Source organism: Dipodomys spectabilis, unplaced genomic scaffold, assembly GCF_019054845.1.
Source record: "Dipodomys spectabilis isolate Male_0828 unplaced genomic scaffold, ASM1905484v1 ptg000416l, whole genome shotgun sequence".
NCBI classification, from domain to species: Eukaryota; Metazoa; Chordata; class Mammalia; order Rodentia; family Heteromyidae; genus Dipodomys; species Dipodomys spectabilis.
This window is the reverse complement of record NW_024871093.1, coordinates 2,231,711-2,256,162: the sequence shown is the minus strand read 5'-3', so window position 1 is coordinate 2,256,162 and position 24,452 is coordinate 2,231,711. Positions and strand designations below refer to the sequence as shown.

The window sequence follows — 24,452 nt, the reverse complement described above, 5'->3', positions numbered from 1 at the left end:
GGGCTGGCTTTGAACTAGATCCTCAGAACTCAGCGTCCTGAGTTGGTAGGATTATAGGCATGAGCCACCGGCCCCTGGCTTACATATCCTTACTGATTTTCTACACTTGGGGTGTGGACTTCCTCAGGCATCCTTTTCTGGAGATACAGCTGTGAAAGAATACTATTCTTCATGCCTGTCCTTCCTCAACTTAGAGGGTGGTAAGAAGAGATGGGAATGTGACAAGGACCAAGGCTCTGTCTTACGTGTGGCACTTTATATATTCAGGTTGTGTAACTGGTTGATGACTCAACCATACTGTACTGTAGTGTTCTTGACTCTTGAATGGAGGTAATACATGCTACCTCCTGGGGGAATTATGTGCCTGTATAGTACTTAGCAGAGTTGGCCCATGGCCATGTCATCTTTATAGCTGCCTTCTGGGGGGGTGAGGGTAGCATGGCCCTGGTGTTACAGATGAGGAACTGGAAACTCAGTGGAGAAGCCCTTCCCTGTTTCACACAGCTATAAAGTAGTGGAGCTGGGATCAGAAGCCAGCAATCACAGTTTATTTATTTATTTTGTTGGGGTCCGGTCTTGGGGTCTGAACTCTGGGCCTGGGCGCTGTCTCTCAGCTCTTCAGCTCAAGGCTAGCACTCTACCACTTGAGCCACAGCGCCACTTCTGGCTTTTTTCTTTTTGCTTATGTGGTGCTGAGGAATCGAACCCAGGGCCTCAGGCATGCAAGGCAAGCGCTCTACCACTGAGCCACCTTCCCAGCCCATAGTTTATATATCATTGAGTAAATTACATAATTTCCCAGGCCCCAATTACTTCCTAGGGAAAAGTGCTCTGACTACCTCCAAAGGCTGTGTATACGGGGTGACTAGTCAGATGGAAAACGTGGAAGTTCTAGCTGTAAGTATCAGTCCCCTAACAGCTACCATTTGCTGGCTACCCGCTAGGCTAGGCCCTTGTATGTACATCTCTTCTTTAGGCTGGGAGTGTGGCTTATGGTAGAGTGCTTGTCTAACATGCATGAAGCCCTGGATTCGATTCCACAGTGAAAAAGCCAGAAGTGGTGCTGTGGCTCAAGTGGTAGAATGCTATCCTTGAGCAAAAGAAGCTCAGGGACAGTGCCCAGGCCCTGAGTTCAAGCCTCAGGACTGGCAAAAAAACCCAAAAAACAAAATAAAAAAAACCCCATCTATTCTTCAGTGCCAGCCTAGGTATACATTCTACCATTAAAGAAGAAATTAAAGCTTAGGAGGCCTCCCAGCTAGCAGATGGAGGAACTCAAAATAGTTAACTTGGGGCTGGGTCTGGTGACTCATGCCTATAAATCCTAGCTACTCAGAAGGCCGAAATCTTAAGGATTGTGGTTTGAAGCCAGCCTAGGCTGAAAAGTCTCTGTGAGACTCTTAGCTCCAGTTAACCACACAAAAACGGAAAATGGAGCTGTGGCTCAAAGTGGTACAAAGTGGTACAAAGTGCTAGCCTTGAGCAAAAAAAAGAGCTCAGGGACAGCACCCAGGCCCTGGGTTCAAGCCCCACAACCAACAAAACAAAACAAAAAACAACAGCATGGGGGCTGGGAAGGTGGCTCAGTGGTAGAGCACTTGCCTTGCATGCTGAGGCCCTGGGTTCGATTCCTCAGCACCACATAAGCAAAAAGAAAAAAGCCGGAAGTGGCGCTATGGCTCAAGTGGTAGAGGGCTAGCCTTGAGCTGAAGAGCTGAGGGACAGCGCCAGGGCCCAGAGTTCTGGCCCACGACCGGACCCCCCAAAAAACAACAACAACAGCATGGATCATTGACTTCAAGGTTCCTACTCTGGGTATTTTCCCCTTGACTTACTCTATGAGTGAGATGAAGGTCATTAATCCTAGCCAGGTGCCGGTGGCTCACACCTGTAATCTTAGCTACTCAAGAGGCTGAGATCTGATGATCGCCATTCAAAGCCAGCGCCAGCAGAAAAGTCTGTGAGACTCTTGTCTCCAGTTAACTACCAAAATCTAGAAGTAGAGCTGTGGCTCTAGTGGTAGAGCACTAGCCTTGAGCTCAAAAGCTAAGGGATAGGTCTCAGGCCCTGAGATCAAGCCTCACTATGTCATGTATACACACAAAAAAGCATAGCAATCTTAGCCAGCTACTGGTGGCTCAATGCTTGTAATCCTATCTACTCAGGAGGCTGAGATCTGAGGACTAGGTTCGAATCCAGCCTCAGTAAGAAAGTCTGAGACTTTGCCAACCGCTGGTAGCTCATGCCTGTAATCCTAGGCTGAGATATGAGGATCGTGGTTCAAAGCCAGCCGGGCAGGAAAGTCCATGAGACTTTTATCTCCATTTTTAACCACCAGAAAACCAGAAGTGGCTTTGTGGCTCAAGTGATAGAGCACTTACCTTGAGCTAAGAGCTCAAGGATAGAGCCCAGGCATAGAGCTGACAAAAAGAAAGTCTGAGACTTTTATCTCCAATTAACACCAGAAAACCAAAAGCAGAGCTATAGCTCAAAGAGGTAGAGCATAAACTTTCAGCCAGAAAGCTCAGGGATAGCACCCAGGCCCTGAGTTCAAGCCCCACAATCAACCAAGGGAAAAAAACAAAGAAAAGAAAAAGCATAACAATCTTGTGATCTGTGACTTGAAGGTTTCTGTTGGAGATGTTTTTGCCTTCATTTGGGTTGGATTAGGAAGTGAGACTTGGAAGAGGGGCTTAGATAGTTCTTTGGGACCAGAGGATACAGGGGTCCTGAGCATTGGTGCCATCCCTTGAGACTGTCAAGCTAGAAGGCTTGGAAGCAGGTATCTAGGAGGACAAGGAAAAGGAGAGACCAGTCTTGGGAAGCCTCTAGCCTCTGGGTTTTGGAAGGAAGCAGAGGAACTAGGAAATTGCACAGAATTGGGTCCATGAAATGTCACTGCTACCCTAGGCTATGGCACAGCACAGCTATGCCTTGCTCATCTGGGACCTTGGCAGGATCTGGGAACAAGTACCACCTTTGCCTTCTCTCAGCCTTTTCTACTTGGGAGTCAGGGGTCATGGCATACAGAAGATTGCTCAGGAATCCCATTTCCAGCCGTGGTGGTTCTAGCCAGCCATGTCCATCCAGCCTGTTGGCCACACTGAGTGTTGTTATGCAGAGGCAGGCCACTTTCTGGGCTTCCAGACATTGGAGTTAGGGGTTAGACTGTCTGAAGCCCCATCTGGACAAGGGCCTGATTTTCCCCACAGACTTCCCTAGGGGAATTGGAGTCAGCACACCAGTCACTGTGGCAGAGGGGAAGCCCTGGTTAGCTGCTTACTAGCTTGTGACTTTGCCCAAGTCATATAATCTTTCTGGTTAGGTCAAGTCTCTCATGGGCCAAATGGAAATAGGAGTTCATCTATGACGGCTCCCTCTCACTGGGCATTAAAGGAACAAATCAAATGGCTGTATGCAGAAGCAGTTTGTAGTCCTGAAAGCAATACACATGAAAGTAAAAATGTCATGCAGAAGACCAGGCCAGAATCTGTTGGACACCTACGTGGTATATAGCGGGAATTTTGGCAAAAGAGGGAAACCTGGTCCAGTTGGGGAGGGACGGTGCTGAGTAATATGAGAAAGCTCATGTTGTAATGAAGTATTTATTTCAGACTTCATGTTTTGACCCATTCATGGATTGGTACTAGAATCAATTTTAGGAGATTGTGATCTGTATTTTTCTTTTTTTTGTTTTTTTTTGGGTCTGGTCGTGGGGCCTGAACTCTGTGCGTGGGCGCTATCCCTCAGCTCTTCAGCTCAAGGCTAGCGCTCTACCACTTGAGCCACAGGGCCACTGCCGGCTTTTTTCTTTTTGCGTTATATGTTTGTATTACGCACTCAGTATGAAGTAGGTCTTAGTTGAAAGTGTGACACATGGCTGGGCGCCGGTGGCTCACACCTGTAATCCTAGCTACTCAAGAAGGCTGAGATCTGAGGATCACGGTTCAAAGCCAGTCTGGGTAGGAAGTCCCTGAGATACTTATCTCCAATTAACCACCAGAAAACTGGAAGTGGCTCAAGTGGTAGAGGGCCCCCTTGAGCTGAAGAGCTCAGGGACAGCACCCAGGCCCAGAGTTCAAGCACCACAACTGACAAAAAAAAAAAAAAAAAAGAACAAAAACTTAAAAATCTTACTAATAGCTGGGCACCTGTTATCCTAGCTACTCAGAAGGCTGAGATCTGAGGATCACAGTTCAAAGCCAGCCCAGGCAAGAAAGTCTGTGAGAGTCTTTTTTTTTTTTTGGGGGGGGGGGTCCGGTCATGGTGCCTGGGGCGCTGTCCCTCAGCTCTTCAGCTCAAGGCTAGCGCTCTACCACTTGAGCCACAGTGCCACTTCCGGCTTTTTTCTTTTTGCTTATGTGGTGCTGAGGAATCGAACCCAGGGCCTCAGGTATGCAAGGCAAGCACTCTACCACTGAGCCACCTTCCCAGCCCTCTGTGAGAGTCTTATCTCCAATAAACCACCAGAAAACCAGAAGTGGCACTGTGGCTCAAATGGTAGAGCCCTCACCTTGAGCTGAAGAGCATGGGGACAGCGCCAAGGGCCAGAGTTCAAGCCCTACAACCAAAAAAAAAAATCTTACTAAAATTTTTTTGTACTAGGACTGGTACTTGGATTTGGGGCATGAACACTATTTCTTAGCTCTTTCATTCAAGGCTGATGCTCTTCCATTTGAGCCTCAGTTCTACTTCTGCTTTTGCTGCTTAATTAGAGATAATTCTCTCATGGACTCTCCTGCCCAGACTGGCTTCAAACTGCAATTCTCAGATCTTAGCCTCTTGAGTAGCTAGGATTATAGGTATAAGCCACTGGCACCCAGCTCCTACTAAGTTTTGGATTCTACTATAAAATAGAGAAAATTATACTATGCTATTATTATTAGTTACATGTAATAAATGCACATAAAGCATTGAACAAAAAATTAGTGAGCAATGTATACTGGGCCCCTGATGGGATAAAGAAAGAGCATTCTAGGTAGGGATTGGTAGGTGACAAGGCTAAGCATGACTGCACCCCATGTGAAAGGTCTAAGAATTGTGGGACCTGGGAAGGGGGTGTTGAGATAACACGTAGAAAATTCAACAATAATGAAGCCCTATCCCTGATGGAGTTCTAGTAGACAATGGGCCCATGAGAAGATTCTTAGGCTCTGTAGTTGCAGAAATTCAGGAAAGTTGTTTTCTGAAGAGTGAATGAAGCCTAGGACTTGACCTCATGAGCCATTTGGTTGCCTACACGGGGTCATTTGCTCTCTCACACTAGCCAGCTACTAGCTCATGTCTTTCTGCACTGCTAGCAGGAAGCCACCTGAGGCCTTTACATCCTTATAGTGTTTACAGGGGACACCCTGCCTGCCACCCCCACCCCCTCAGTCCTAGCTTTATTTGTTTATTTTTCCTAGCTTTATTTTATATCTCTTCTTTGTGTATCATGTCAAGATGAATTCACAGGTGTAGACTAGGGATTTATATCTGCTTTCTTATAATTGGTAGTACAAACAAATAAGACAAAAATGAATCAAGCTGCAGTGGCTCTCACCTGTAATCCTAGCTACTTGGGATCTAGCTACTAGCTATTGAGGATTGCAGCTCAAAGCCTGCCCAGGCAGGAAAGTTTGTAAGACTCTTATCTCTAATTAATCACCAAAAAGCTGGAAGTGGAGCTGTAGCTCAAGAGGTAGTGAGCTAACCTTGAGTAGAAAGATCAAAGGGAATGTGTTTAGGCCCTGAGTTCAAGTACCAGTACCAGCATGTGAGCTGGTACACACACACACACACACACAGAGACATAAAAATGTATTGGTACATCTCTTACAGTCTCATGTTTACCCCCTTTTTTCTTTTTTTTGGTTCTAGTCGTGGGGCCTGAACTCTGGGCCTAGGCGCTGTCCCTCAGCTCTTCAGCTCAAGGCTAGTGCTCTACCACTTGAGCACAGCGCCACTTCCGGCTTTTTTCTTTTTGCTTATGTGGTGCTGAGGAATGGAACCCAGGGCCTCATGCATGCAATGCAAGCACTCTACCACTGAGCCACCTTCCCAGCCCCTACCCCCTCTTTTCTTGAACTTATTTCAAAGTAGTGGAGTATAGATACTTACATTTCTTTGTGGTACTTTTTGTGGTTTAAAATTTTGTAGATTTTCATTTAAGAAACTATTTGACAATATCTAAAAAAGTAAAAGATTAATGATAGCCAAGGAACCAGAGGCTCAGAGAGGAAAGAGACCTAAGGAGGGTATAAATCAAATAGAATACATACTTAAAACCAGCAGTATCTTAGAAACCAGGAAATATGGTCGTTTGTTTTGTACCCTGTTGAAATTCCGGTTTGAGGTTTGACATTGGGGCTGCCAAAGCTGTTATCAGGCATCATGAGAACAACTCTTGAGTGTTCCTCTGTGTATCTGCAGATGGGAAACTGGGTGTCTCTGGGGCCCTGCAGGTCGATTTTACCGAAAAAATCAGGCCTGAGGCTCAATGTATGAAACAGGCATGGATTTAATCAGGTGAGGATTCTTTCTGGAAGCTGAAAGCCTCATCCTTTCTGAGCCTTTTACCTCATCTTCACAATATGGCAGGTGGGGTGAGGGGTAAGGATTATATCAGGCGTTATCAGATCATAACTGCCAAAGCTTCCTGTTGATGCCGTGGGCACCCGATCCTTTAGTGAACAAAAAGATTCACCCCTGACTTGTTGCACAACGAAGTGCATTGTGGGTGGTGGAAGTCGCCGTGGTGGGGGAGGGACTTGGTTTCTATTTGTGGGTGTTTAGGGGTTGCCTGCACAGGCATGTCCCTTTGTAAATTACCTAGTCTTGGGCCTTGCTTTTCTCTTAACAAAAAGAAAAAGGAGCTGGGCACCAAGCACCTGTGGCTCTCGCCTGTAATCCTAGCTACTTAGGAGGTTGAGATCTGAGGATTACACAGTTCAAAGCCAGCCTAGGCAGGAAAGTCCAAGAGACTCTTATCGCCAATAAACCATTCAGAAAACAGGAAGTGGCTCTGTGGCTCAAGTGGTAGAGTGCTCGCCATGAGCTGAGGGACAGCGCCCATGCCCAGAATTCAAGCCCTACAACTGACAAAAAAGAAAGAAAAAAAGATGTGTCTTTGCTCTCTTTAGATGGAGAGAAGGCAGCAGTATGAAGGAGGAGGTTGTCAGTGTGTTGAGGTCTTTTTTTGTCCCTGCTACAATTCCTCTATTGCTGTTTAGCTCTGAGGCAACTGTCAGGCCTAGGAAGTTCCCAGATAAGCCACATTGAAAAAGAGGATCTGCCCTTTTGCGTCCCAAAGGCCTCGGTCCTGCCAGGATCCCTCCCTCTGCTCTTCCAACCAGTAGAAGCCAGAGCTGCACATTTCCTTCCGGCACAGAGAGAATCAAAAACTCCAGGCCTGGGCCAGGCTCCAGCTCCACCTAGTCCTGTTACACAGAACTCCTGACAGCTGCCTCAAAGTGCCTTCCACCCCATGCCTCTTTCTAGAAAGCCCGTTAGGGCCAGTTCTGGGCTAGGAACACCTGGAATTGAGATCCAAGTTTTCTTGGTTGGCTTTGAGCAAGACACCTTCCCTGGCTATCTTACCTTCCCTAACTGCTGTTTCAAGTCATTAATCTTTTATTTTTCTCAGTACTGTCAAGTACTTTATTTTTCTGCATGTGCTGGTACTGGTGCTTGAACTCAGGGTCTTAGGCTCTCTCACTTGGCTTTGTTGCTCAGAACTGACTCTTTTTTTTTCTGGTGATAAGAGTCTCACGGACTTTGTTGCCCAGGCTGGCTTTGAACAGTAATCCTCAGATCACAGCTTCCTGAGTAGCTAGGATTACAGGTGTGAGCCACTAGCATCCAGCTTAAAACTGAGTCTTTACACTTTAGCCACACCTCCACTTCCTCAAGTTCTTTCTTTTTCGTTTAAGGCCAGCGCTCTACCTTTTGAGTCACAGCTCTACTTCTGGCTTTTTAGTGGTTCATTGAAGATGAGATTCACAGACTTTCCTGCCTGGACTGACTTTGAACCTTGATCAGGTCTCTGCCTCTTGAGTATTTATGATTACAGGTGTATTCTTACTTGTTTTGTAAGAAGTAATGTTTGAATATGTAGGCTGTAAAATTTAGTCTCCTTTTTCTGATTGCTCCTCAGAGGTCTTTGAACTTGAATTCCCAGTTTTACTCCTTAGAGTAAGCCTACTCAGCTGATGTACCCTCTGACTAGCCACCCTAGAGACTGCCACCCTAGACCACCTCTGTCTGCATTAATGCTGACCTGCCTGCCTGCCTCAGTGCCACCAAAACAACTCCATGAAGCTCAGGAGTCATAATAACGAGGGCATAGCCTTGCAGCCTTCTCTGAGCAGCTGTGCAGGCTGCTCAGCCAGTAGTTGTACAAATATAAGCAGTGGTGATGGAAAGGATTTTGAAATGTGTTACGACTTTCATAGGTGGAAACAACTCAAAGAACATTTTGGCGAAAGGACTGGCATGAGTAAAGGTTGAAGGGAATGGAAAAGGCCAGGATGTAATTGAGGGAAACTCTGAGTAACTAGTTTGGCTCATATGCAGAGGTGAGCTGTTACTTCTGTACTTGTTTGGCTAGTTTTTGTATTCAGCTCAGCTCATAGCATGCAAGCCCTCTGAACAGGCTTATTTATTTACCAAGGCAGGCCCAAGACAGGAATGCTTGACTGGGCGCAGACACACACACACACACACACACACACACGCACGCACGCACGCACGCACGCACGCACGCACGCACGCACACACACACACACACACACAGCCTCTGCCCCAGAGAGGCATGGTGTCGGATCTGATATCTTTCTGGCCTGTGCCTTCCAGAGAGGGCTAGCATTCCATCCCATCTGTAATGAAGCATCATGAACTAGCCATCCTGAGGGAAGTAAAGTCCAGAAGAGGATGCGAGACTGGCTAGGCTGGGAGCTGAAGCCAGGGCCTTTGCTTCTCTTGGCATGTGTGATGATTCTGCCCTTGACTCCACAGGCTGGAGGAAGTCCCCCTGGAGGTGCTGAGACAGAGGGAGTCCAAATGGCTGGATATGCTCAACAACTGGGACAAATGGATGGCCAAGAAGCATAAAAAGGTGAGAGGCGTGGCCTCGGGTTGTGGGCTGGGACTTGGCAGCTTGGGGATGGGGAGGAAGATGGAGGTACTTCATGAGCTCAGGTGAGCAGGGGCTTCTCCATCTGCCAGAATGCCTTAGGTGGCCCTTATGGGCCAAATGGGAACAGAAGCTGATCAAAGGCAGAGGGTAGGTTGGGCCCTGGCAGGTGACTTCAGAGTCACATTGAACTTTGCGCTGGAGTTAAACTTTGAAACTACCCTTAGCCAGTAGCCCTGCTAATAGCTGCTTTTGCTCCAATCCAGCTGGGAGAAGTCCAAAGTACTTGCAGTCCATTAGGGAAGACTTGCTACTACTGACAGCTAACCTGTGGGGAGCATTTTGTAGGGTGCTTGGCCTAGTAGCTAAGGTGCTTGACTGGATGATGTGAATAGTAGTGGCACCATCACTTTTTTGCTTGTTTTGGTCTGAACAAAAGCCTCTCACACTCAGCCTCAGTTTCTCTGGCCAAGTAGGAGGGATAAACCTGTTTCAGGGCTCCACTGGGTGGCAAATGTGTTTTTGTAGACTATCATGGGGGACAGGTTTAAATTCAGAGCCTGTGCTTGAGGCAGATGGTCTTAAGCCAAGCCCCCAAGCCAGTACTAAGGCTTGAACTCATGTTCTTATTAGCTTGTTTTGCTCAAGACTTCTGCTGTACCACTTGAGCCACACCTCTACTTCTGGCTTTTTGTTGGAGTTAGAGATAAGAGTTTTTTGGGCAGGGCACTGGTGGCTCACACCTGTAATCCTAGCTATTTGGGAGATTTAAGAGCTGAGGATCGGGGCTGGGAAAATGGCTCAGTGGTAGAGCGCTTGCCTTGCATGCATGAGGCCCTGGGTTTGATTCCTCAGCACCACATAAGCAAAAAGAAAAAGCCGGAAGTGGCGCTGTGGCTCAAGTAGTAGAGTGCCTTGAGCTGAAGAGCTGAGGGACAGCGCCTAGGCCCAGAGTTCAGGCCCCACGACCGGCCCCCCCCCCCAAAAAAAAAAATGGATTTTATGTACCCTGGCTAGCTTTGAACTACAATTCTTAGATCTCAGTATTAGCTAGGATTACAGGCTTGAGCTACCAGCATGTCTTTTGTGCTTTTAGTTATTTTTCAGATAGCATCTCATTGCTCAGGGCCAGCACCATACCAAAACCCTCCTACCTATAACCCCTACATAGCTAAGATTACAGATGTGCACCACTATTATGAGCTTATGAAGATAAGATCCTGCTTGCTAACCTTTTGCCCAGACTGGCCTTGAACTGTGATCCTCCTGATCTTTCCCTCCCAAGTAACAAGTTATAGGCATGAACCACTGCACCCATCTCGCATAAAAAAAAATAGTTATATATGTATATAAATATTACACAGGGCTGGGAAGGTGGCTCAGTGGTAGAGCGCTTGCCTTGCATGCCTGAGGCCCTGGGTTCGATTCCTAAGCACCATATAAGCAAAAAGAAGCTGGAAGTGGTGCTGTGGCGCAAGTGGTAGAGCGCTAGCCTTTAGCTGAGGAACAGCGCCTAGGCCCAGAGTTCAGGCCCCATGACCGGACCCCCCCCCCAAAAAAAAATATTACACACACACACACATTTTATTTATTTATTTTTTGTCGGTTGTGGGGCTTGAACTCTGGGCTTGGACGCTGTCCTTGTGCTCTCCAGCTCAAGATAAGTGCTCTACTGCTTGAGCCACAGCACCACTTCTGGTTTTCTAGTGGTTTACTGGAAATAAGAATCTCATGGACTTTCCTGCCTGGGCTGGTTTTGAACTGTAATCCTCAGCTCTCAACCTCCTGAGTAGCTAGGATTACAGTGTGAGCCACCAGGGCCAGGCTATATTTATATTTAAGGCAGTATTTTTTAACTTTTTTTTTACCTAACTTTGGGCCCTGACCCGTTTTTCCTCGGGCTCTTAGCTTGAGCTATAGCTTACTCTCCAGCCTTCTCTTGTGCTCTCTGATATCATGAGGGACTAATGCTAGGCCTTTTTGTTCTTGCCTCCCTGACAAATGAGGATTCCTGAGGGCAGTTTTGAGGACTCCTCTCAGCAGACCATTCAGCAGCACTTCCTTTTTGTTTCTATTGTTGAGTCCAAAGGCTGCCTCTGCCCAGCAGAGGCCTCCATAGTCAAGCTTCAACTTATCCTCCCCAGAGTGCAGATCTAGATAACCATCACCCCAGGGTGCCCTCCTGCTACCTCAGCTGCAGCCCCCCCCCCCCCGCCCTGCCCTGGGGGCCTCCGTCTGCTCTGGAAGTCTTGGCACAGGAAGGACAGTACCTGTTTTAGAGGTGGGCTCAGACCCAGTACTTCTCTGGGACTCATCCTTAGTCCTGCTGGGAGGGTATCTTCCTCCCTGCTACCAGCTTGTGTCTAGGATAGACATCTGGGTCTGGAGAAAAGCGGGATAGTAGTTTTTCTCCCCTTGTTCAGCCCTGTCCTAGCCCCCTCTGATGGGGGGCCTGCCCTCCCAGAGTTTAGCAGGCAAAGGTGTAGCTTCGGTCAGCTATCATTAGTGGCTTCCTTTTTCAGGGTGTTGCGTTAGAGATTGGTAATGCCTTGCACTTTCTGGGAGCACTTTGTCATAAGTTATCCTAACCTTCCCCAGGCAGGCAGGCTGGCTGGCATGACCATCTCCAGCACTATTGGGCTGAGAAGAGATGAAGGCCTGCTAGGAAATGTGGCCTGTGTTTCCATTTCTCCACCTCCAACCCCCACCCCAGGCCTGCCTGTGGGTACAACCAAGGTGCCTTTGGGGCACCTTGATGGCTTGGGAACATTTCATGGCTCCTCTGGAGTCTTCTGCCTGTGACAGGAGGCTGTGATGACCAGGCTGCCCCATGCTGAATGAACTTGCTCAGTGTATATAAGGGAGGGCCTGTGGTAAGGGGCTGTCCCATGTTCCATGGCTAAAGCCTGTCTAAACTGGTTTCCTTAGGGTGACCCTTGTCCCACTGTAGCAGGAAACTGTTTCCACAATCCAGAACAGTTCCCTCGACTCCCTTCTCTCCCCTTTTCCCAGGCCGTCCCAGAAGCTCTCACTTGGCTCTTCCCACTGCCCACAGCCTTGCCTGCCTGTCTCCTTCCTGGTTCTTGACTCTCTCTGACCCTTGGAAAGTTTTCCCTTGTTTTTAATGGTCATCAGGAAAGGCAGGACCTCTGCGTTCTTCTTCTGAGTGCTGCTTGTAGAGTTGTGAGAGGGGCTTTCCAGGTGAGGGGGGAGGGGAACTGAAGCTCTAGGGCCTCTGGGATGAGGGAGGAGAGGAAGCCTTTACTTACTGAACATAGACTCCATCAGGCCCCTCACTGAGCAGGTTTTCCCCTGTCTAATGGAATCCTAGTAGTAGCTAACATTCTGATTTGAAGCTAATGAGAACTGATGGGGCTGAGATCAGAGAATTCAGCCCACACCAGCTATTCTTCTTATGACCCAAGCACCCTACTTCATCCCAAGCCAGGCAACTTAAGGCAGGGGGAGGCAGTGCCATTGGCCCCTATACACTCTCTACTAGCATCCTGCAAGCTGCAGGCCTCTGCCTTTGCCATTCCTCACCTACTAGGTCAGAGCTGCTGCCTTTAGAACTTCATTCTGGCTCAAGACCAGGGGGAGCCTACTTCCCCCATCCATCTCTTGAGAACCAGGGCTGGATTCCACCAGCCTTGTAGTGCAGCCTGGGAGAGGCAGGGTTTCTGGCTGTGTGACCTTAGTCATTCCCTACTCTAGGGGAAATTTTCAGTTGTCCCATTTTTAAAAGGCATGGTAGATTTTCAAAGTGGGTTTTAACAGCTACCTGAAATAGGCAGTAGCCAGCCAGGCAGCTAGCCCGATTGGTCATAGCTGCCTCAGGCATGCCCTCTGCCACTTCTCCCATTCTGTGGGTGACAGGGAAGATCTAGGCCATTTTAGCAAGCACTAGGACCAGGGTTTACTGCCAGCCATCCCCCTTCCGTGCCCCACCTCCTCCACACAGGTGAGCTGCCTTTTCTTTTTCTTTTTTTTTTTTTGGTTCCGGTCGTGGGGCCTGAACTCTGGGCCTGGGCGCTGTCCTTTAGCTCTTCAGCTCAAGGCTAGCGCTCTACCACTTGAGCCACAGCGCCACTTCTGAGTTTTTTCTTTTTGTTTATGTGGTGCTGAGGAATCGAACCCAGGGCCTCAGGCATACAAGGCAAGCGCTCTACCACTGAGCCGCCTTCCCAGCCCCAGGTGAGCTGCCTTTTCCCCAGGCTTTGGCTCTCAGGAGTTCAGGGTTTAGGAGAAGAGAGGAGATTCTCAATGCAAACAAAGGGGAGTCACTTGAGCAGCTCCTATGTTTCTTTTGAGTTCTGCTGAGATTTCTCTCTTCTGGGCTAGCTGTATCTTGTCACACAAATGTTTAAACCAACACCCTCTGGGCACTTTTGGGGTGTGTGTGTGTGTGTGTGTGTGTGTGTGAGAGAGAGAGAGAGAGAGAGAGAGAGAGAGAGAGAGAGGTACTGGGGTTTGAACTCAGAGCCTCATACTTGCTAGGCTTGCATTACCACTTAGCCATGTATTTAGCCCCTTTTTTTGCTAGTTAGTTTGGATATGGAGACTAATGAACTTTTCTGCCTAGAACTGCTATCCTCCAGATGTCAGCCTCTTGAGTAGCTACGATTACAGATGTAAGCCACCATTCCTACAAGGGTTTGTTCACAGTGCCTCCCAGAACCAATCTGTTAGATACTGAGGGATGGATGACTGTGGCAGTCCTCAGGAATGCCTGTATTGTCACTGGCCCAGGGGGACATGGCCTCTGACCTCACCCGCTGGCATCATGACTCACTGCAGTCCTCTGTCCCACCATAGGAGATGTGTCGGAGCAACCATAAGAAAGTCTTCTGTTCTTGACTTTGTTCACTGAAGGCCCACCAAGCCAGAGCAGAGGGGCCTGGCCAGAGGTGCTACCAGAGTGAATGCATGTGCTCAGCTGTTCTTTTGACTTTCAGATCCGTCTGCGATGTCAGAAGGGCATCCCGCCTTCTCTGAGGGGCCGGGCTTGGCAGTACCTGTCAGGAGGCAAGGTGAAGCTACAGCAGAATCCTGGCAAATTTGAGGTGAGTTTCCTGCCCTCTCCCCACCAATCCTGACATGTCTATGGGCTGTATCTGTTTCCATGGGAGCGACTCCCCAACCCCCATCATCCTGGGCCTTGACAAGGTAGGAAGTAGATGGAACTTTGGGTCCCATGCCCCACTACCCAGCAGGCCAGATTGGCCAAGCCCTGAGGACCTGTGACTCCTGAGGCCTCTCTCTTCTGAGGCTCCAGCCTGAGCAGAACTTAAGGAATGGACACATCTGCCACTCCTCATTCGAGCTTTTTTTCACTCAACAACTAAGTGGTTTGCTTTCTCAAGCAAACTCAGTTCTTGGTGATCAGGAGGGAGTCTTCAGATCATGTCCCTGGATGTCTTAGGTCGATTTTTTTCTCTCTCCAGTACTGGGGCTTGAACTGTGGGTTTGGGTGCTATCCCTGAGTTCCTTTTTTTTTTTTTTTGGTCAGACATGGGGATTGAACTCTGGGCTTGGGTGCTGTCCCTGAGCTTTTCAGCTCAAGGCAAGCACTGTACCACTGGATCCATAGCACCACTTCCAGTTTTCTGGTGGTTTATTGGAGATAAGAGTCTCATAGACATTCCTGCCCAGGCTGGCTTTGAACTATGATCCTCCGATCTCAGCCTCTTGAATAGCTAGGATTACAGGTGTGAGCCACTGGTGCCCGGCCCTCAGATCCTTTTGCTCTAGGTAGGCATTCTATCACTTGAGCCACGGCTCCACTTTTGGCTTTTTTTGTGATTAATTGGAGATAAGAGCCTCATGGAAGCCGGGTGCTGGTGGCTCACGCCTGTAATCCTAGCTACTCAGGAGGCTGAGATCTGAGGATTACTGTTCAAAGCCAGCCCGGGCAGGAAAGACCGTGAGACTCCTATCTCCAATAAACCACCAGAAAACCGGAAGTGGCGCTGTAGCTCAAGTGGTAGAGCGCTCGCCTTGAGCTGAAGAGCTGAGGGACAGCGCCCAGGCCCAGAGTTCAAGCCCCACGACCGACAAAAAAAAAAAAGAGCCTCATGGACTTTCCTTCTCCTGGCTGACTTTGAACCACGGTCCTTAGATCTCAGTTTCTTGAGTATCTAGGATTACAGGAGTAAGGCCACCAGTGCCCATCTGTCTTGAGTCTGTGCACTGGGTCTTTAGTGGCTTACCCAGCAGGGGCACCCAGGATCTTTCATACGACCTGGTTTCTTACCTTCTGCTCTGACACCTGCCTCCACATTTGGCCAGACCCCATCCACTTGAATTGCTTGACAGTCCATCAGTCCATCAGCAATGGGATGGCAGAATCTAGCCACTGTGCCCTCTGCCCACCCTCTGCTGCTTCAGCCCCATGGACTGGCCAGGATGCAAGATTTCCATTCACTGAGCTGTGCAGCTTCCCTGGCCTGCTCCCCTAGGAGGAACTCTGCAGAGTCAATGGTATCCGCAGAGTTTCCCTGGTTTACCTGCCAGTTCTAGCCCCAGGCATCAGGGTTTGTTGCGAGCTCTTAGGACAGATGACAGGCGGTGAGTGGAACTGCCAGCCCCCAGCTCTTTGTGGATGTCCTCACACTTCAGTGAATGCTCCTATCTGACCAGACCTGTTCTCTGAGAAGGTAGGCAGGACAGAGCAGCAGCCTGGTGTTTCTGCTGGTAGAGAGTGTTGAGAGCTATTTGCTGGCAGTACTTGGTCCAGGAGGAAGGGGTCTGGTGAGACATCTAGCTGGGGAAACCTGGAACCAGTGCGATTGGACATTCCACCCCTTCACTCCAGGGGCTTCCTCCTAGTGGATCTATCTCCTGCCTCCTGAATCAGGGGCAAAATGGGAGGCTCAGGGATGGAAGCCTACCCTGACCAGAGCCCAGGAGTGAGAACTGAGGAAATGGGGGCCTGGGCAGCCTCCTAGATACACTGGCCAGCAGGTGTGAGTGTGTCAGCAGCGTGTGCAGAAGAGCATGGAGCTCCGTGTGTGTGTGTGTGTGTGTGTGTGTGTGTGTGTGTGTGTGTGTGTGTGTGTAGTTGAAAGGCTTCCAAGTATCCTAAGGCTGAGCTGAGGGCCCCTACAGCAGTCCTGGGAAACCCTAAGAGCGTTTAGGAATATACCTGGAAGGACTTGGCCTGTGGATGATCCAGAGGAAAGCAAACGGAGATGAGAACCTCTCTGCTACATCATGAGCATGAGCCGTAGCCTGGGCATGAGCGAACTGTAGTGGCAAAGCATACCTGGGTGTCAGGACCGCCTGTGTACAGGTAACCCAGGTGCCTGGCCATCTTTGCCAGGGCAAGTTCTGCAGCTCTGACCCTTCCATGCTTACCTGGCTTTACCTCATGTGATGGTACCAGCTCATCTGCCAGCAGTTACACCTGCCTTTGGTGCCGAGACCTTTCCCCCTAGACACCCTGGAGAATCCCCCACCTTACCAGCCCACTGTGGTTGGATGCCTTGGGCTGCTGAGAGGCCAAATGAATACATCCTGGAAACAGATTTTTGAAGTCTTTGTATATCATATGAACCACCAGGAGAATCTGTGGGGGCCACTTCTTCTTCTGCAAAAAGCAAACCTGCATTGTATTCAGATAGTGCCTGGTATGCACAGGACACATACAGTTTTCATGGTGCTTCCATCATTGACACCCATCCTCCCGCTCTGGACAGTCCAGCAACATGTACTTGCTCAGTTTCTTGTACTTGCTCAGCTTCCCTGCTCAGCCTTCCTATTTCGTCTTCTTCTTTTTTTTTTTTTTTTTTGGTCGGTCATGGGGCTTGAACCTGGGCGCTGTCCCTCAGCTCTTCAGCTCAAGGTGAGCGCTCTACCACTTGAGCCACAGCGCCACTTCCGGTTTTCTGGTGGTTTATTGGAGATAGGAGTCTCAGGATCTCTCCTGCCCGGGCTGGCTTTGAACCGCGATCCTCAGATCTGTCTCCTGAGTAGCTAGGATTATAGGCGTGAGCCACCAGCGCCCAGCTCATCTTCTTTTTTAATTGGGGTATGAGTCTATAGGCTAAAATGCCCAGATGTTGAATGTACAAATCAGTGAGCTTTGACAGCAAATACACATCTGTGTAATCAACATACAAATCAAAGTAGAGAACCTTGCAGCTGAGCAAGAAGCCATTTTTCTTGCTGTCTTAGCTTTGTTGTTTCTTTCTAAAGGAACACTTGCTAAAAAAAAAAAAAAAGAACAAGCCAGGTGCCAGTGGCTCACACCTGTAATCCTAGCTACTCAGGAGGCTGAGATCTGAGGATCGAGGTTCAAAAGCAGCCCAGGCAGCAAAAAGTCCCCGTGAGACTCAACCACTAGAAAACCAGAAGTGGCACTGTGGCTCAAGTGGTAGAGTGCTCGCCTTGAGCTGAAGAGTGCAGGGACAGCGCCCAAGCCCCACAACCAACCCCAAAAATAAAAAAGAACAAGAAGAAATGTCCATAGGAAGTCCAAAGAAGAAACTAAAACTTTTGAAACCTCAGCACCTAGAGGAGCCCCTGAGGCTTTGACAGATGTCATGTTCTTCCTGAATTGGTGACACCCTTGGCCGTGGTGGGGAGTGCTAGTAGTGGAGAAGCTGGGGTTGGGGCGCTCAGTCATATCATATTTGCCTTCCAGTTCCACAGTTCCACTTCCTCCAATTCTTTGCCCACAAGATCTTGAGCCAGGGTCTTTGATTTTACCTTCATTGACCTCAGCTATGCAGTGCCTTAAGGATGCAATAGCATCCCTCCATACACTGAGTCTTGACTGATATGCCCAGAGGTGATTTCACATACAACTGGAGTCCTCTTCAAAGTAGGATCACTGCTCAGGCTTCCCAGAGCTCTGCCTCACTTTGGCCAGGCTTCAGTCCCCGCTTTCTAGTCCTACCATGGGACTAGATAGGTCTGGTTTCTGGTAGAGGGCTCGTGGAACAACCATGTCCCGCCACAATGCCTCTGCTGTCCTCCCTAGTCCCTGATGTGTGCCCTTGACCCTGTTTTTCTAGGAGCTGGATCTGTCTCCTGGAGATCCCAAATGGCTGGATGTGATTGAGCGTGACCTGCACCGGCAGTTCCCTTTCCATGAGATGTTTGTGTCCCGAGGCGGCCATGGGTGAGCAGGCTGGGCCTGTGGGCTGAGCTGTTATTCTAGGCCCTTGTCCTGGGAGGTGAGGGGGATAAGGAGAGAAGGTAGTGCAATGAGTTTGGGGTACGCTGGAGGCCCAGAAGCCAGCTGTCCAAAACTTGGCTCTCCACATTAGCCTTCTTTGGCTAGAGTTTGGTGGTTCTCATAGTGTCCTTTGACCCCTAGGGCAAACCTTTCATCATTTACTCTCCAGACTGCTGAGCTTGCTTATCCTGACTGTCTAGAAATAGGGACCAGAGGGGGTTGGGTGGGCAAGGGGACAAAACTCCCCAGTGAGGGCCCGCCTCCATCTCCTGACCATCCTTCCTTACTCCATATCTGTTGGCTGTCCTGCCTTATGCTCTCCTTGTATCCCTGCTTCACCTAGTCCCTGTGGAGTCCACGTGCTATAGTGGGAGATTGACCACTTGGTGACCACATTCAGGTCACCTCCTATCAGGGAAGATTTTGTACATGTGTAGGTGTGGGTGTATGGGAGGCTTGAACTCAGGGCCTGGGCACTATCCTTAATTTTTTACTTAAGGCTGGTCCTCTACCATTTTGAACCACTATTCCACTTCCAGCTAGTTAGTTAGAAACAGTAGACTTTCCTGCCGTTGAATTCATGATCCTCAGATCTCAGCCTCCTGAGTAGCTAGGATTATAGGCATGAGCCCATGGTACCTGGCAGAAAGGGCAGATTCTGAAGCAGGTCTGGTCCTGTGGGCACAGGTGAAGAATTGGGCAGCAGAGTCACATCTGTCCATCACGTCCTGTCTGGCCTTTCCACAGCCAACAGGACCTGTTTCGTGTGCTGAAGGCCTACACACTATACCGGCCTGAGGAGGGCTACTGCCAGGCCCAGGCTCCCATTGCTGCCGTGTTGCTCATGCACATGCCCGCTGAGGTACCTCAGGCCCTGGGTTGGTGGTGGGCAGGTGGGTGGGGACTGCCTGCATCAGCAAGGCCTCATGTCTTTCTTGTCTGCAGCAAGCCTTCTGGTGTCTGGTACAGATCTGTGAGAAGTACCTGCCTGGCTACTACAGTGAGAAATTGGTGAGTGCTTGTTTGGCCTGGGCCCCACCCAAGGCTGGCTACTTTTTCTCTATAGCCACTCCAGGCTGAGTGAAGTCCCTAGACTTATGAGACTCAGGTCTTCTAGACCCAGCATGGTCAGGAACACACTTGCCTCCATCTCGGCTTCCACCACTCTGGCTACTGGGCAGGATAGAAGTTTCTCCAGGGCACCCAGTTCCTCTTCATCTCAGCCCTGGTTTGGGCTTAGTTCAGTATCTACCTGCAGCACTATTCCACTGTCTTTCCCTTGAGAACCTCCACTTCCCCTCAGCTTTCTACCTGGAGAACTTGCTTTGACCCTGACAGGTGGACCCTGTACTACTGCTGAGTGTCCAGTCTTGGGCTCCACCTCATTAGCCCCCAGGTGCTCTGAGGCCCTTTTTCACAGGAGCCCACCTCTGTCTAGTTTGCTCCTTGCTGGATCTCAGTCTCCTCCAGAAGTCAGCACCCTACAGGCAGCAGCCACCAGATGAATAAATGAAGGCCCGGTTCTAGTCCCCCTCCCTGTGGGCCCTATTCATGACCCTATGGCTTTGATGTTCGTTCCCCCCGCAGGAGGCGATCCAGCTGGATGGTGAGATTCTCTTCTCCCTGCTGCAGAAGGTGTCGCCTGTAGCCCACAAACACCTCAGCCGGCAGAAGATTGACCCCCTGCTCTATATGACAGAGTGGTTTATGTGCGCCTTTGCCCGCACCCTACCCTGGAGTTCCGTGCTGCGTGTCTGGGACATGTTCTTCTGTGAAGGTGCTGGGCTGGGCTGGGGAGAATACCAGAGAAGCCCCGAAAGGCCTGCTTGCGCTCACCACTCGCCCTCCACCTCCATGCAGGCGTCAAGATCATCTTCCGGGTGGGGCTGGTGCTGCTGAAGCATGCCCTGGGTTCCCCTGAGAAGCTCAAAGCCTGCCAGGGCCAGTATGAGACCATCGAGCAGCTGCGGAGCCTCAGCCCCAAGATCATGCAGGAGGCCTTCCTGGTCCAGGAGGTGTGGCCCACCACTGCGCCTTACCACTGAATGGGAGGGGGAGGACATGGAGGGGATCTTTGGAGGGGTCCTGGTAGGCCTGTGTCACCCACACCAGGCTGCTGTTGAGTGGCTCAGGACAAAACTGAGGCGCCCCTCATCCTCCTGGCTGGATAAAGAGAAGGGGGCATAAATGGGATTAGGGTTTTTCCTATCCAGTAGGAGTAGAGGGGAGCTATAACCTGCATCTCTCAACCCCTCAGTTTTTTTTGTTGTTGTTGGTAGTGATGGTGGTGATCATAGGGCTTGAATTCAGGGCCTGGGCACTGTTCATGAGCACTTTTGCTCAAGGCTAGCACTCTGCCACTTTGAGCTACAGCTCTACTTCAAATTTTATGGTGGTTAGAAGTGGTGCTTTGGCTCAAGTGGTAGAGTGCTAGCCTTGAGCTGAAGAGCTGAGGATAGCGTTTAGGCCCAGAGTTCAGGCCCCACAACTGGAAAAAAAAAAGCAAATTTTATGGTGGTTAATTGGAGCTAAGAGCCTCACAGACTTTCTTGCCAGTGCTGGCTTTGAACTGCAATCCTCAGATCTCTGTCTCCTGAGTTGCTAGGATGGTAGGCATGAGCCACCAGCACCTTGCTCCTAGGTTTCTTTTTTCGTGTGTGTGTGTGTGTGTGTGTGTGTGTGTGTGTGTGTGTGTGTGTGTGTGTGTTGGTACTGAGGCCTGAGGACCCTCTCACTTAGCATTTTTTGATCAAGGTTGGCACTTTACCACTTGACCTATATCTCTGCTTCTGGCTTTTTTGATGATTGATTGGAGATGAGTCTCAAGGATTTTTCTGCCTGGGTTGACTTTGAACCGCGATCCTCAGATCTCAGCCTCCTGAGTAGCTAGGATTAAAGGTGTGAAACACCAGTGCCTGGCTTATTCTCCCCATTTTTTCCCCCCCTTGGACGATACTTGTCTTGGGGTTGTGAAGAAGAGACACATTCTTCTCCAGATGGGCCTGAGGTCAGGGCTGATGCTGTGCAGAAGCAGAGGCCATCTTTGTACTTGCTTTACCAGCAGCCGAGGAGGGCTATGGCTTATACCCTCATTGTCCATGTGAGGAATAGAGGCTCACAGAGGCAGCATCTCGAAGTGATTCCCTCAGTCACCAGCCAGAAAGTATAGTGGAGCTGGGATGTAAGCCTAGGCAGTCAGGTTGCCCTGGGCAATGGGGGGACATGTCGTTCTAGCCCAGGTGTTCACCGGTCTGAGCCTTACTCCTCCTGCCCAGTAGGGAAGGCCAGTGGCTCCTTGAGTAGCCTGAGGCAGGTGGCCTGGTACAGAGTTTTGGGACTTGTATTCACAAAGCCCATCCTTGCTGGGGTCAGCTGTCAGCAGTCAGAGCTCGGGGAGACAGCAGAGAAAGGAAACTCAGCTGGGGTACAGATGGGGATAGGCCTTCTTCCTGCTTACCTGGCCCTTCTTCCCACCACAGGTGGTCGAGTTGCCCGTGACTGAGCGCCAGATCGAGCGGGAGCACCTTATCCAGCTGCGGCGCTGGCAGGAGACTCGGGGAGAGCTGCAGTGTCGATCCCCGCCAAGGCTGCATGGTGCCAAGGCCATCCTGGAAGCAGAGCCTGGCCCCCGACCCACCCTGCAACCCTCGCCATCTATCCGCCTTCCCCCAGATGTCCCCTTTCCCGGCTCCAAAGCCAAGCCACCCAAGCAGGTCCAGAATGAGCAGCGGAAGCGGTCGAAGGCAAGTGGGCAGCCGGACAAGGCCCTGGCACCCAGTCAGGACACAGTGGTGACTGCCGCAGGAGATGCATGTCCCCCACAGGAAGTGCCCCCAAAGGACCCCATTTCCCAGCACCTCACCCCTCAGGACTCTGCTCCCCAGAACTTAGTCTGCCGTCGCTCCCAGGAGAGCCTGACTTCCCAGGAGAGTGAAGACACATACTTGTAACCCTGGCAGCTCAGACCTCCAGGATGGGGTCTCAGCACACCTGGTTCGAAGACTGACACTCCAAGCCTTGCTTGCCCACTTGGCCGCCAGACCAGGACGGATTCTGGTTGGCCCAGCAGATTCTGCCTGAGTCTCTTATTTATTTTCTCTATAGAGCGGAGCTCCGGTGGCCTAGCCAACACCAGCAGAAGCCAGAGCCTAGTGATAGGGCCTCATTCAGCCCCTCCTCCTGGGGGAGGTGCTTCCCAGTGCTCATGTCCTGACTTGAGGGGGGTCGCGGGGTACTCTTTGTGTAAAATAGAAACATGATTTTGTACAGAAATAAACAAGCTTGTGTAGAGAGCTGGTGTATAGCTTAAGAGCAGGAATGCCCCCGCTTGGCATCTCTTCACCAGGCCTTACAGAGTCCCTCGTCCTGGCCCTGGTCTAGCAGGAGTTGGGTCCTCAGTAGGAGCTTCTCTGAGAAGTTTCTTTGACAGAGGAGTTGCCAAGTTCAGGGTGAGCTGATCTGGACCCTTCCTTTCTCTTCTCCCATCCCTGCTGCATCGTGTCCGTCCACCATGGACAAGGGATAATGCTGGAGCCCAGCACTGGGTGAGAGCAGGGCATGATCCAGGCCCTGGTCCCTCCTCTTCACTAAGGAGGTGCCTGCCTTCCTTTCCCCCTCCCCTGCCCTCCACTCCCCCCTTCCTCCTTCCTCTTCCCTCCCTCCCTCCCTCCCTCCGATTGAACTCAGGGCTGGGCACTGTCCTTTCACTTTTTTCAAGGAATGGCACTCTACCACTCAAGTCACAGCTCCATTTCCAGCCATTTAGTGCTTAATTGGGGATGAGTCTTATGTCCAGGTTTTGAATCTCACTCCTCAGCTCTCAGCCTCCCAAAGTGCTAGGATTATAATAGGTATGAGCCATTAGCACCCAGCTAAGAAGGTGCTTCCTTGCTCTTCTTCCTCCCAGGCCAGTCCTGTTGCCATTTCAGGATGGGATTCTGAGCACTCCTAGCACCTGGGGTGAGGCATTCTGAATGTCCTCGTGTTCAGTCCTGGCCTTCGTCAGCAGCTGATGAGTGAGGAGAGACATCTGTTTACTGAGCACCGACCATGTGCTGGGCTAGGCTAGATGTGCCTGACATGAACCACAGGCTGAGTGGGAAAGGAATCCCTCTTCCTCTGTGAGGAACCTCTTGAAGCCTCTCCTCACTAGTTCTAGATGACCTGCCTGCCATGGAGTTAGGCACTAGGTCACAATCTGATGACAGGCAATGGTGAGGACAGGGTGTCCCTGGGAGAGGCTCCCCTCACCCCCCCTCTGCTGAGGAAGCAGCTTTTCCAGTCAAACAATAGCGGCTGTTCCTGGCAGAAGACCAAGCAGGGCCTGGCCATAGCGGGAGGGGATGGAGGAGGGAAGAGCAGAGCCTCCCTAGGAGCTTTCATGCATCGCCCCGTCCTGGAACATCTTGTCCTGATACAGCTGGGGATATTGAGGCTAGGGAGGTGAATGGGCAGACTACCCATTTCCTGCCTCCTGCCCCTCACCCCTGTGGTTTCCCACCCCATGTGCACCTGCCATGGATGGCCTGAGCTCAACCTCTGGAACATTCCCTCCCTCCCAGGAGTCAGGGCAAGATGTTGGTGACTGCAGTGTTCATGGAAACATCCCTAGCCTGGTAGCTTCCCATCTGCTTGTTGGCCCAGGCAGGCTGGATACCAATGAGGCCTGAGGTCTGCTTTTCCCCTACTTAGGTGCAAGGCCTCAGACCTAAAGTTTCAGTGTATTAGGACAGACATGCCCCCTGGAGCATGCCTGGCCTTGCCTAGGAACCAACGTGAGCTTGCTGGTGCTTGCTTGGCCTTGGGGTCGCCTTAGACCTGCAGAAGCCTGATCAGATCTGGGGTGTCTGCCAATGTTTGGAGGAGGGGAGATTTAGATGTGCTCAAGCCAGTTGGGTTCTGCTGACGGCGTCTTTGTGAAGGCCCCTGTGGAGCTTGTTTCTGGCCTAGTTTTCCTGTGAAGGGTCTCAAGCCATAAGTTGGGGCCACCTGCATTGCCGACCCCACAGCATGTCGCTGAGAGATGGCTAGGGCTCTCCTTATCTGAGCACTGGTGGGGAGCTTTCTTCTAGTCTGGAAGTTGGGTGAGCAAAATGGCACCACTGTAGGCCCCCACCCAAGTTGGGAAAGGGAGTATTATCCATGCCAATGCTAGGCAGT

The 24,452-nt window shown here is 50.4% G+C and overlaps 1 protein-coding gene across 1 annotated transcript in view; it reads left to right on the top strand.

Annotated features, from left to right (window-relative positions):
- The window catches only part of Tbc1d10a (TBC1 domain family member 10A), a 37,228-nt gene extending 14,645 nt beyond the window's left edge, over window positions 1-22,583 (top strand). The window contains exons 2-9 of the mRNA XM_042667706.1: window positions 8,995-9,094; window positions 14,068-14,175; window positions 18,130-18,236; window positions 19,041-19,155; window positions 19,239-19,304; window positions 19,881-20,070; window positions 20,154-20,308; window positions 21,773-22,583. Coding sequence (XP_042523640.1) covers window positions 8,995-9,094; window positions 14,068-14,175; window positions 18,130-18,236; window positions 19,041-19,155; window positions 19,239-19,304; window positions 19,881-20,070; window positions 20,154-20,308; window positions 21,773-22,243 — 1,312 coding nt within the window. The 3' untranslated portion in view covers window positions 22,244-22,583. The remainder of the gene's footprint in view (window positions 1-8,994; window positions 9,095-14,067; window positions 14,176-18,129; window positions 18,237-19,040; window positions 19,156-19,238; window positions 19,305-19,880; window positions 20,071-20,153; window positions 20,309-21,772) is intronic.
- The last annotated feature ends 1,869 nt before the right edge of the window (window positions 22,584-24,452 follow it).